The sequence below is a fragment of the Lytechinus pictus genome, unplaced genomic scaffold (genome assembly GCF_037042905.1).
Source record: "Lytechinus pictus isolate F3 Inbred unplaced genomic scaffold, Lp3.0 scaffold_19, whole genome shotgun sequence".
NCBI lineage: Eukaryota > Metazoa > Echinodermata > Echinoidea > Temnopleuroida > Toxopneustidae > Lytechinus > Lytechinus pictus.
The window spans coordinates 509,792-522,322 of NW_026974140.1; the positions used below are offsets into that span (position 1 = coordinate 509,792).

Here is a 12,531-nt window from a genome sequence, read left to right on the forward strand (position 1 = left end):
TGCCCAGCAATTAATCCTGAAAGGAAAATAATGTTCAATTCTCTTGATGGAGAAGACTATATCATGGCCCTATTTGCTTTTGCCGTTAGGCCATTAAGTGTACAAACTAATATAAATAATAAATATATAATAATTACATTTCATCTATTTTAGAGTAATGATCTAATTTTAATATTATTCTACATAATTATCTCCCTGCAGCTTACGGCCCCATATCTTCACCCGTGAAGTATTGAATTTTTAAGCTTGAATTATTGAACATCATGGCATCCTAAATAGTATTGCAATGATGTTTACCATCACTGCAATATAGATAAAAACAAAGTTAATTCTACTCACATTGATTTTACTTTAGAACAAATTCACACCCCCCTTCCCGCTACAACCTTTCTCTCATTTTTATTATTTCCTTACCAAAATGATCCTAATTTCAATAACTACGATAATGACATAGATGATTTGCTGTTGACTTGACTATAATGATCCTGCTGATGATAGTGATGATAATTAACACTGATGATGGTGGTGGCGGTGGTAGTGAATGTGGCAGCCTTGATGATTATAAAATGAAAATACTGAAAGTTACGAAGGTCACACATTCAATGAATAATACCAAGAAACATAATTTTTGATGATATAAAATTCACACACAATGTATGCTTCTTGTAGGCCTCCTATTTAATCTATTCTTATTACAAAAAACTGCAGTGTATCCGCTCATATTCCTTCTTTATGGTTTAAAGCTTTTAAGTTTATAATTATATTGGTAAATCCCGGTCAGAAAAGTTCATGTCACCATTCCATTCCCTATTACTGTATTATATGAGCATGGCCCTAAATGATTGTGATGTGATAGGTATGAAATCAAATGTGTTTTATTGGAAAATTTAGCCCTTTTCATTTTTTTTCCCAGCGATTTGGCGACCGACCAAAATGTCTGCGTATTTTTTTCTTGTAAACCATCTATCGGGACAGACTTCACGATCTGGGTCTGAATAACATTACAACATATACTTCGTTTGGTGCTCAAAAGATTATTTCTAAAATAGAACATCATCGAGAAATGGTGCTTGATTCGTGACATCTGAAAAAATCCGATGATCACTGCACTTTTGTAACAATTTAGAATGCTTGTTGATACTCGACAAAATTCTAAAGACAAAATTACGTATCATTTATCAAAGTTAATCGAAGAGTTTTAACATGACAATTAGAACAATGAATTAAACACTATACCCATGCAGAGAACGATCGAGATGAGAAAAAACTCGATCAGATGATGTAATATACTGATAAGCAAAGCTTGCTGATAAAACATTATTTTGACAATTAGATTAAAGACGGCACCGCCAGTGTTTTCAAAAGTATTGGGGCTAATGGGGGCAAAGAAAATTTTTGGGGTGGGGTGACAAAAATGGATTTAGGAAGAAATTATGAGCGTCAAAAAATTGGAAAAGATTGAGTAATTTGAAATAATCCCTCTTCAGGAAAGGGAATTCATTGAGTGGTATAAAATGCCAATCTTGGGCGGATCAGATTTTATATCAAAATAATTTAGCCTTATTAATAATCTTTAACTCGCAAAACAGAGTAGAAAACATGTGCATATGCAGAAAAAAACATTCCTTTCTGCAAGTAATGTTTGATCTCTGAATTTTTCAAAATTATTCTGAAACCTTAACCTGCTCTAATTAATCAGATTTTTCTTAGATTAGAAAACTCCATCACGAAGGGAAAAAAGTTATAATGGAAAGGCCGAGGTGATGTACAAGGAAAGGACAGAAACATCTGTGTTTTATCGTTATTATTTTTATTTTGTTATTTTATTTATTTATTTATTTATTTATTTATTTTCAGAAAGGGGCATTCATTGAGTAGTATAAAAATGTAAATTAATATAAAAAGTTATGTAAATTTTTAAGTATCCGGTTTATATATTATTATAGTGAAATAAATTAAATATTATATGTATGCATTAATTCATAATCGATAGTCTACGTGTATGATCAATATTAGGTCTAATAAAAACAAAGTAGAAAAGTTCCATGTTTATATTCCAACGTAATTTATTTGATCTGATCTATACCTGAATCGAAAGAAGATAGAGCATCGTCGAATATTTGTATAGCACCCTGTATTAATATATAGGCCCTATATATTTATATACTACCTATTCTATTGTACAAAATCAGTTCCAGAAGGAACATTAAATATAGAAAATATTATCACCCCCACTACGTTTTGTTTTTACTTGCATTATACTTCTAAGTAGTAAAAATGAATTTTGTATCGCTTGCTTCTGCATCTATCGATCATGGGGATCAACGGTATACTGGTCCGGTCGCGTGCTACCCTCGGCATCACACTTATTGTTCTTTAAGGATTATTATAAACGCACTATCCTGATTGGTTTATTCAGCTCATTTATCGATTAGCAGGTATAGCATCCGGGAAGATTTATGCAAATTACCCAAGAAAGCGATCCTCCCTGAAACGTTTAAATACCGCCGTATTTTATGGGCTTTCTCATATCCACTTGATGATCAGTCATGGACAACTCAACCAACGAAGCGAATTCTACAAGCGACGATCTGCACTTGATGCTATCAGAGTCGGAAGAAGAAGAACACTGGGATGACGACGACATCGCCGCAACTTCCAGCCAGGTTGGCGATAGAGATGCACGAATTGCTGCCATTGAAGAAAGGATGGTCCGAATGGAGAATCTCCTCCTTGAGCTTCATGCAGTTGTTATGAGTCGGTCTCGCCCACAACAACGGACGGCACCCCTCTTCGAAGATGTGGAAGAAGATGAGACTCAGGTAAAGATCGGAAACTGCGAGCATTCGGTGATGGTCGACAAGCAGCGATTCCAGCGGGCTGTCTCTCTCGCTACAACAGGTCGACAGTTGCTCCTCAAGTTAATGGGCATGGTATTCAACCCCGGAGAACTCGCCACCTTCAGCTTCAACGGAGATCGCAATGCCTTTCCAGAGCTTGCACCACTGGTCTCCGATAACCGCTTTCAGGCTATTCGCGGCCAGGTCGCAAAATCATATCCAGGATTCGACTCGCCAAAGAATCTGCGACGTATGAGAGAGGCCGTCAACGGCAAATGCCGGAAAGTGCGTATGAGGAGGAGAAACTCTTCCTCTTCATCCTCATCTTCATCTTGAAGATTGAGTATAAACCAAACGGCCCTTTTCAGGGCCACCAAAACTCCAAGAAAGAATACAATGTACTTATGTAGTACACTTATGAATAACAATAAAAACAAAACCCCAACCCCTTAATTTCACTACATGTCTTTTCAATCTTTTCTCTCTAGTTTATTTTACACTTTCCCTTTTCATAAAATCATAGCGGTTGCATATAAAGAGTTTATTTGCAAGGGGTTAGGACAATTTGTCATTAAATTTTGTTACCTAGCTCTAGATGATACCAATGAAAATTTGAAACTCTTTATATGAAAATAACAATTTAATCATATAAAATAATTCCAAAAGTGAGTAAAAATCGATTTATTAGTCAACTGATTTTCTTCTGTATTAAGACATTTTAAAAAAAAATCAAAGATAATACTGTTTGTAAAAAATCAATACACGATAACAAATTAAGATAAACATGACAAAGAGGTCAGATTTGTATGGCTGATGTAATAATGAATACATTTTATTATTTACTTATCTATTACGAACTCATTATAGAGCACTCAGCCCGGCTTTAGATTCGAAAAATAAACATCATCGTCTGCATGTAGGGTTCTACTTTTTTTTTCTTTTTCTGGGGGGGGGGGTCATGTGTTAACAACTGTCGTCTTGAGTCGACATCATGGCCAGGGCAGCACACAACTCACTTCGCTTTTGTGTATATTTTGGGTATTCAGCATTTAAAAAATAGTAATAACGCGAATAAGCCCACAACGAAGCGTGTCTGCTATAAAGAGAAATAATAATAAAAAACCGGGCTCTGCGCTTCTCTATCAACACCATACCCTAACCTTTAGGAAAGTGTAAACAAGTTGAAAAATATAATGTGACCGTGGCATGATGCGCACAACATTGTATAGACATACATGTATATATAAAAAGAAAAAAAAAAGCTTTCTCGTGGCAACATGACAATCAAACGATCCCTTTGATGCTTATTTAAATTCCCCGCAAGCCGGATGTTGAAAATGACCCAGGCCAGCGCGCTGATGTACTCAGCTGACCCCATTGTCAAGATTTTAATAGGGAGAATACCCTATATTGTTCATGGGAGAGATGGCCCTATTCTTGAATATTTAGGAGGTGGTCCGACTGGTGGGGGATTGGTGATTGTCGGAATACTTTGATGTGTCCTCTATTTGTACTCCCCAAATCATCCCAATTTTTCGTATAGGACTACTTGGTATCAAAATAATGAAAGTCTATAACTCCACCTCTTTAATAGATTTCGTTTGAAATTTGAGAGTCATGTGACTTGAAGATGGGATGTATACAACATGATTATATCTAAACAGAAATGCGAGCACCACGCGATAAACATATGGGAAAATACTTAAGCAAATTAGGTTTCATAAAGTTATGATGAAAATATTCCCAATGTAAATATGTAAACACAGGGGCCGCGGAACGGTTTTCAAAGTGGAGGGGGGGGGGGTATGGTTGACCATGCAAAAAAATCACAATCATTATAGTCCTTTTTACGTATTTGTACATTGTTTTGGAAAAAAGTGGGGCCGGGGGGGGGGGGAAGGGGGGCTGAAGCTCCCCCGCCCGCCCTCCCCGCTTCCGAGGCCTCTGTAGCATAATTATATAATATAAAATGATTTCTTCTCCTCCCATACATGTCCCTTGCTCTCTCCCTCTATATTCCATCTTTTCTTTTTTTTTTTTTTTTTGTAATATAAATTAACAATAATTTCTTATTTCCCACTACATTTTGTCTTCCTAGGCGCCCCCTCCACACTTTTTTTTTGCCAGCCGATTGTCCTCTCGTAGTTAAGCCACTGTTAAATATGTATGGGGAGGGGGTCAATTAAAAAAAAGATACACAAGTGATTTTGCATATAAAAACATCTCTAAGCATGTGATCGTGTGCGCTATACGGCAGACACACATCGTGCATGGTCATTGAAGCGTACGTATACACAGCGGTATGTGTATGTCGCGATCGATACGTCATCCACGCACGCGCGCACATGCTGCACGCAGTATAATTACGAGTGCTTTTCTGTACCGGTATTCATTCCGTTTGTTTTCAATAGTACGAGTATCATATCGAATCAACATTATAATTTGTCTATATACGCTACGTTCGAAATACAAGGATAAGCCACTTTGGTGTTTGCTTTTGCAAAGATGGTTGATGGACTTGGTGATCAAGAATATGACCTTCATTGGCTGTTGGGAGCTCGAGATGATGGAGACTCTGACATCGAACAACCCCTGCTACATGCAGAGAGGCCACGACCAGTACGGAAACACACGTGCCACAAACGGTATGGACGCCCCAGCGTGGATCTGGTGTTCCCGACAGTGATTGACACGGCGAGGGCTTTTGTCGAAAGCAACGGCTTTGAGGCACATCGCCGTCGTCATTTGACAACCGGCAACTGTGGCGTCAGCCTTCAGCAGATAAGAGACCATTTGTTTGCTTCCGTCCCTGGACTCAAAGATCGTTTCCCTCAACTTGGTAAGGAGTACAGCCTAGGTTCTAAGTTAGCTAGTTCAACCCTTACATACCTTAAGCCTAAGTTAAGGAAATTCCACAGCACAGTAGCCTAGTAGAATAAAATCCATTTTCACAAAAAAAAAAAAAAAAATCAGGGTTGGGCTCAATTACTTTCTTCTATACTTCAGAATTGTACACAGAAGATGGTCATTGTTGGAGAAATCACTCATAAAGCTAATAATGCTAATCTTTATAAAGTTCAATAACTTTGTTATTTGTCATCTGATTATAATGAAATTTTCAACAGTTCTGTAAATTTTATTCTGTTTTTTTTTTTTTTTTTTACAGATATGACCATCTTCAGGCTGCAGGAGTGCAGCATCCCTAGTGAAAATTAAGAATGTCATAACTTTCTGATTTTACATCATATTTTGCTGAAATTTTCAGTGTTTGTTTGATTTTCTCATTTTATTCAAATCAACTTTTTTGTTGGGGTGGATTTTTTCCCCACCTGGGCTGTAGAGTGGATGAAAAATTGCAATTTTTTATAGGCACTGACATGTATGTAGTGCTCAGTCCTGGGCTGTGGGCAGCCATGAAACATTCTTGACTGAGCCTAAATTATTATTGTTATTGTCAATTTGTGATCAAGACATTGCAGCTTGTGAATATCATGTTTTCTTTATATCTACATTCAGGACTGAAAACGATCCACAGATGGATGATTGCTCCGAATAAACGCAACAACGCTTCATCAGACTACAGGGGCTTGATAGACGCCAAGGTTGCCTCGAAAAAGAACAGTCGCAACGCCATGAGGGAAGATACCCACTACTGCCGGGCGAGGGCTAAGAACTCATTAGAATTGTTGGCTGATCTTGGAGAAATCAGTGCTGCCATTTCTATGGATAATAAGAATAAGGTGTGTACCCGTTTTGTTATATTAACTCCTTCATTGTAATATTTTCCCAGTTATTTTCTCTTCAGATTTTAATGTCTACATGAAAGCCATGTGCTATGAAATCCAAGTCTTGTATGTAGAAATTGATGCTTGTATAGATTGATAAAGTAATTTTGAAATTATACATTCTCGCTCGCTTCTATGAAGTTTAACATTTGTTTTATTAGTCACGAGTGGCGTACGCATAATTTTTTAAAGGGGGGGGGGGGCTCAAGCTGAATGAAATGCTGACAACCCAAAGAAAGTCTTCATCGCCAATTTTATTTCCTAACCCCTTTTTTGTTGGGGGGGGGGTTATTTCTTAGGAGGGGGTTTTAGGTGATTGGGTATCTAAAAATTTAAGGGGGGTTGAACCCCCGTAACCAACCCCCTGCGTACACCACTGTACAGTATGTAGATCTTTGCTCAGATTAAACATCATTTTAGGTCAGTAAAAATGGCTTGCACAATACAATCTGCAGCCTTTCCAAATGTTTTTCTTTGAAACTTTGGTTTTCAAGTGGAATTCTTAATATATGTGTGACAGTAAATCTTACCACTAGAAAACTGAGAGCACCAAGTAATAGAATAGCAATGTAAAATTGTAATGTACCTGACTCTGGAAGGACCCATTAGTTAAATACTTAGTGAATATAAATAAAAGCAGTAGCATGCATTTATACTGATTCGGTATTTGTTTTGTTTTCATTTCAGGTGCACATTGGCGAAGCTACACTTGCTGTAGACAGGAGACTTCAGCCAGGGAGGTTTTTCCCTATCACTGATGCCCCGGATTACTTCGACCACGATTTTCCAAGTCCAGGGTATCTGATCACCCCTGCAGGGTACTTGGTCATGGAGCCCGGTGCGAAACAAGTCTACAAAGATGACAAGGGAAGAGAACATTTGAGGTAATTTAAATTCTAAGTACATATGCATCTGGCGCTGCACAGTGGCCGCCGGGCCCATGATCATTTGGGCAAAGCAAATTTTCGGAGTATTTCATTTCATGTCTATTTCGAACAATAAATTATGGATTTATCAATTTTTTTATCATATAAAGTATCAACAAGTAATTGTTTGAATTGTGGTATGGGTGAAAGGTGCTTTTGAAAAATGAAGTGTATCGGCAGTCCCAAGGAAATTCTTAAAGTCACTCTTATGGACAGTTAAATGAAATGGCTCTCAGTCATGCCAAGGTGCATTATTATTAATTGTACAAATACGACAAGTTTAGTTACTTGATGGCCCCAAACATTTTATTTTCTTGAATGCATTATTGTAAAATCAAATTGTAATTTTAATGCTTTTTCACTGCTGCCAACATAGTTTTAGTTTATGTCGAAAAGTTGAAATTGAATTCGCAATCTTGAAAGAGATTTAATGAATCTTTTAACATGCTAACACTTTGCTGGAGATTAGCACAATAAAACAAAATTTTATGAATATTTGGGCATTCATTTAACGGGAAGTTCACCCCGACACTTGCTTGCTTCATGATTTTTTTTTGTAAATTGAATTGCTTTCGTGTTTGATTTTGAATAAAATCATTCTGTGAAAGAAAAAACAAGTTCTCCCTGACAAAAAGATTATTGTAAAAATAGCAGAAAAGATGACACCTAAATACAGTCTAAGTTTGAATTCGGAGTCCACAGGTCAAAGGTCACAGCTGATTAAATATGGAAGTTGGTTTCCGCATGATAACTTATGAAATATTCAACAGATTATAAAAAGAATTGGGTGTGTCGGTCGATGACACCAAAATACAGACTAAGTTCGAATACGGGTTCCGCAGGTCGCAGCTATATGCACGTTGGTTTGATGGTCTATGTTTGTTCATCATATATATGCATATTGGTTTCTGCACATATTAAGTTCAATCATATTGAATGAATTTCTGATCGTGTTGAGTGGGGGCATTTTAAATTTCTAGTTTCTGCTATTTTTACTACAAAATTTCTTCAGGGTGAACTTCCCCTTCAAGCAAATACTATGCGAGCTGTAAGACTAAAGATGATATGACTGCCTTTCATTTTTTGTTTCATTGGTATACAATTTATTGGATTCTAATTTTTTGCTTCCTATGATATGAAAGTACTAGATGATTTTTTTTTTGTCTTGCAGATTTAGGAGATCAGGCACAACCCATGTTGTGAACCGCCCACCAGGTATTCCAACGACCATAGAAGCCCACATGACGGATCTGCTACCCCTACTACAGGATCTCGTCAGGAGAGGGAGAACAGCTGCTTTCCTGATCGTTGACAATGGAGCTGACTTCAATCCGCGGTAAATATTTGTCATTTAATAACTTCCTGTTTTATAGCATAGGTACGGTAATGGGTATACCGGTACCCCCCCCCCCAAAAAAAAAAAAAAGATGATAATAGGAGTGGGCTATACATGGGTCAAAAATACTTTTTTTGTCATTTTAATATGGCAATAGTTTTTATTTCCTTGTGATGTAACTCAAAATTTAATGACAATATTTTTATCTCGGGTCCGAGAAAAAAGTGTGCCAGACCAAAATCAAAATGGCCGCCCAAACCTACCCCCCCCCCCAAAAAAAAAAAAAAATTAATAAATCCACCATAACTTCTTTATTTGGTGGTCTTTTTCTCTGGTTTTGGTGTCTATTCATATGTTTTTTTTTTTTTTTTTTTTTTTTTGGTGGGGGAGGTAATTTGTTTTACTTGAAATGATTACTTAGAGTTAATAGGTGATTTTTACCTAAATTTACCCATTTTTAGACCCTCTTTTCAGAAAAAAAATATTGTCATTTCATGTTGAGATAAGGTAAAAAGAATACACAAAAACTGTTGCCATATTAAAACCAAAACTCACCCATTAATAACCCACTCCTAATGATAGTGATTTTTATAAATATACCGGTAAGCGATGGAAGATCCATCAAATATTGAAATTGTTTTTAAAGCTTCTTGTTTTATTTGCGACATGAGCATCCCCATATTTGGAGCTGTTAAAACATCAACAGAATGTCATTTTACACCCGTTCTTGAAAGAAGCAAACTTAGTTTAATTGTCATCAACCATTAAATAATTTTTAGTTTATCAATTTCTTGCACGTTTTTGAACATTTCTGAACACTTTTTTGCTCTTTGTTGGCTCTTCTTAAAACTAAATTTCTCCTTTGTCGAACACAGGCTTGGCAAAGTTACATGCATTTCCTATTGCAGTGATTATACAATTATATTTTACATGGCTTATATTCTCTTTTTTTTTCAGGTCTCATGTCAACCAGTACTTCTTGGGGAAAGTATGGAAGGATGCTGGACTGGATACTATGGGCGTAGTATCTTATGCTGCAGGTGACAGCAAACTGAATCCCATTGAACGTGTTTGGGGTGTGCTGACCAAGAAGCTCTGTGGGGTTTACCTCAGCGATATTCTCCCTGGTGAAAGTCGTCCTCCGAGGCAACAGCAGCTACCAGCAGGAGAGCTACAGGAGAAGGAGAAGGCAGTCTTCAACCAGGCTTTGGGCTTACTCCAAGATTATTTGGAAGGACTTGAGTTCGACGGCCATCCCATCCACACAAGACACATCACAGCACATGCCACCCATCAACCTTCTCTTCCATCTGTCCAGACAGCACTTTCTTCACTCCGACAACTCCAGCAGCACCCGCAGGTCATGGAATCTTTCTACTTCTCCTCTTCGCACCTGCGCCGGATGGATGGAATGCTTCTCTTCTCCAAATGCACTAGCACCACCTGCCTCCACTGCACACGTCATCCCATACAGCACCAAGAAGCTTACGAAGCATTCCAGAAGTTCACCACACCAGTACTATCATCACAAGACACCTACAAGACCTACCTTCAAATGAAAGCCACCCAGCACCCTCCTCCTCCAGATGCAAGCATGCCAAGTCGTCAAGTGGATAGCCTAGGGAAATGCTCGCGGTGCCCTTGCTACCTGTTCTGTAGCAAAGCTGACAAACTTTGGCACAACAGACTTTTTCATTAAGCTATAGAACAAGTGATATAATTGTGGTTAAGTTATAAGTGGACAACATTTACTGGATACCTTATTCATATGATGAACTCAGGAGTAATGATGAATTCATATTTCACATAACAATATTGAAATTTGACAATGATATGTATTTTTTTGGAATTGAACTACTTCCATGAAGTTATGATTGTGTATTTATTTGAATTACTGCATAATTATCTTTTCTTTGCGAGACATCAAATTCACTTATTTTGCTTGTCATCTTTTATTTAAGCTGAACACTTTGCCTAACATGTTCTTTGTGATGATCTTGTTGTGTCACATGTTGGACTTGTATTTATTACCAGCTATATACTTATATGGAAGAAAATATGCAGAAGGTGCTTTCAGTATAGTCAATTCCATATTTATTCCATGCCAAGTTCCAAGTTCTTTAAAAATATGCATCCACGAATTGTGTTTACTTATGGTGGTATTTTATTGACTGATTTTTCGTTCATGTTCATTTGAATGTGAAAAATGTTATTTTCCATTATAATTTATGTTTCACTGAAGTCAACTAGATGTATTTATTACTGTAGTCATGATTTGATTTGTTCTGTTTTTATATGTATATTTTTTTAATTTGTGGGGTCGCAATTACCGGTATATTAGATTCATGTCATGATAAGTTGCTGTTATCTCAATATTACTGCTATTGATGGTATTTTTATTGAACAAGCAGGTGTTATTCTTTCTTGGTGGTGCAGTTTAATTATCATTTATTATTCATTCACTTATTTTGCAATTTCTTGATCATAATCAAAATGTTCAACTTTTGTTGATTTTGTAATGGTGCAATACATGTCTGTAATATTATTCCGTATATTACAAGTTTGAAGAGAAAATAAAGCTGATTGATTAACCAAAATTGTATACTGATTAAAAATTGTTCATTGAAAATGTTGAATTGACTGGATGGATATATGAAGACGTGGTTGATTGAAAAGAGTGGACTTTATAAAGAGTTGCCCTTATCCGTGAAGATTGAGAGTAGAAAGAATGGGAAATGTAATGATGAATTGAGTTGAATAGAGGAAAGGTTGGTTATTGACTGTAGACTAATAAAAAAAATGAAGGTTATTGCTCTCAAATGACATGAAAAGACTCGTAAATTTCTTGATTCAATTATTGATCATCCTTTTCTCCTGCTCTTGCCCATTAGTCTCTTTTCTTCTCCCCCCCCCCCCTCTTCTATTTCTTCTGTTTCTCCGTCGTTATTCTTTTCCACCTTATTCTTCCCATCCTTCGCCCCCTTCATCTAATTTTCTTGCTCCTTCTCCTTTTGTCTTCTTCATATCCTTTGTCGTCTTTCATTATTCTTTTTCTCCACCTCATCCTTTTCTGTTGCTCCTTCATTTTCCTTCCCCTCCCTTTTCTACGTCTCCTCTCTTCTTCTTGTTCTTCTGCCCACCTGCCCTTATACGTCTCCTACTGCTTTTCCTTCGTTATTCTTCTTTTTCATTTTCTTCTTGTCCTCATTCTCTCTTTTCGTGTTCTTCTTGCATCTCCTTTTTCTTTATCTTCCATTTTCCTCTTCGTATCCTTCCTCATCATTATTATTCTCATCCCTTTTTACTGCTCCCCCATTCTACATGTACGTCTGCTCGTCCTTCGTAATTCTTCTCCTCCTCCCACCTCATCGATTTATGAAGATAAAATTATAAGGAAATGATAGAAATGCTAACGAAGATAATACTTATAATAGAGAAATGAAGTAAATTCAGTAAATAAAATCATATCCTACGCTTTTCCTTTGCTTTTCTTTCCTCCGTTTTTTGTTCTTATTTATAGAACTTTTGGGAGTCATGGCCCCATCCTTCCATACACAGTGCTGAGCGGTTGGGGTCCGGGGCGGAGCCCCCGAAACTTCTTGATATCAAAGTCATTTAAACCTCGCAGATTGCCGCTATTTTAA

At 37.0% G+C, this 12,531-nt stretch overlaps 1 protein-coding gene across 1 annotated transcript; it reads left to right on the forward strand.

Annotated features, from left to right (window-relative positions):
* The first annotated feature begins 5,259 nt into the window (after positions 1-5,259).
* On the forward strand, positions 5,260-11,480 carry LOC129258771 (uncharacterized). Its single transcript, XM_054897003.2, has 5 exons — positions 5,260-5,679; positions 6,357-6,580; positions 7,313-7,509; positions 8,723-8,887; positions 9,845-11,480. Exons 1-5 carry the CDS (start codon positions 5,346-5,348, stop codon positions 10,584-10,586), a joined length of 1,662 nt encoding a protein of 553 aa, XP_054752978.1. The 5' UTR covers positions 5,260-5,345; the 3' UTR covers positions 10,587-11,480.
* Positions 11,481-12,531: the final 1,051 nt, after the last annotated feature.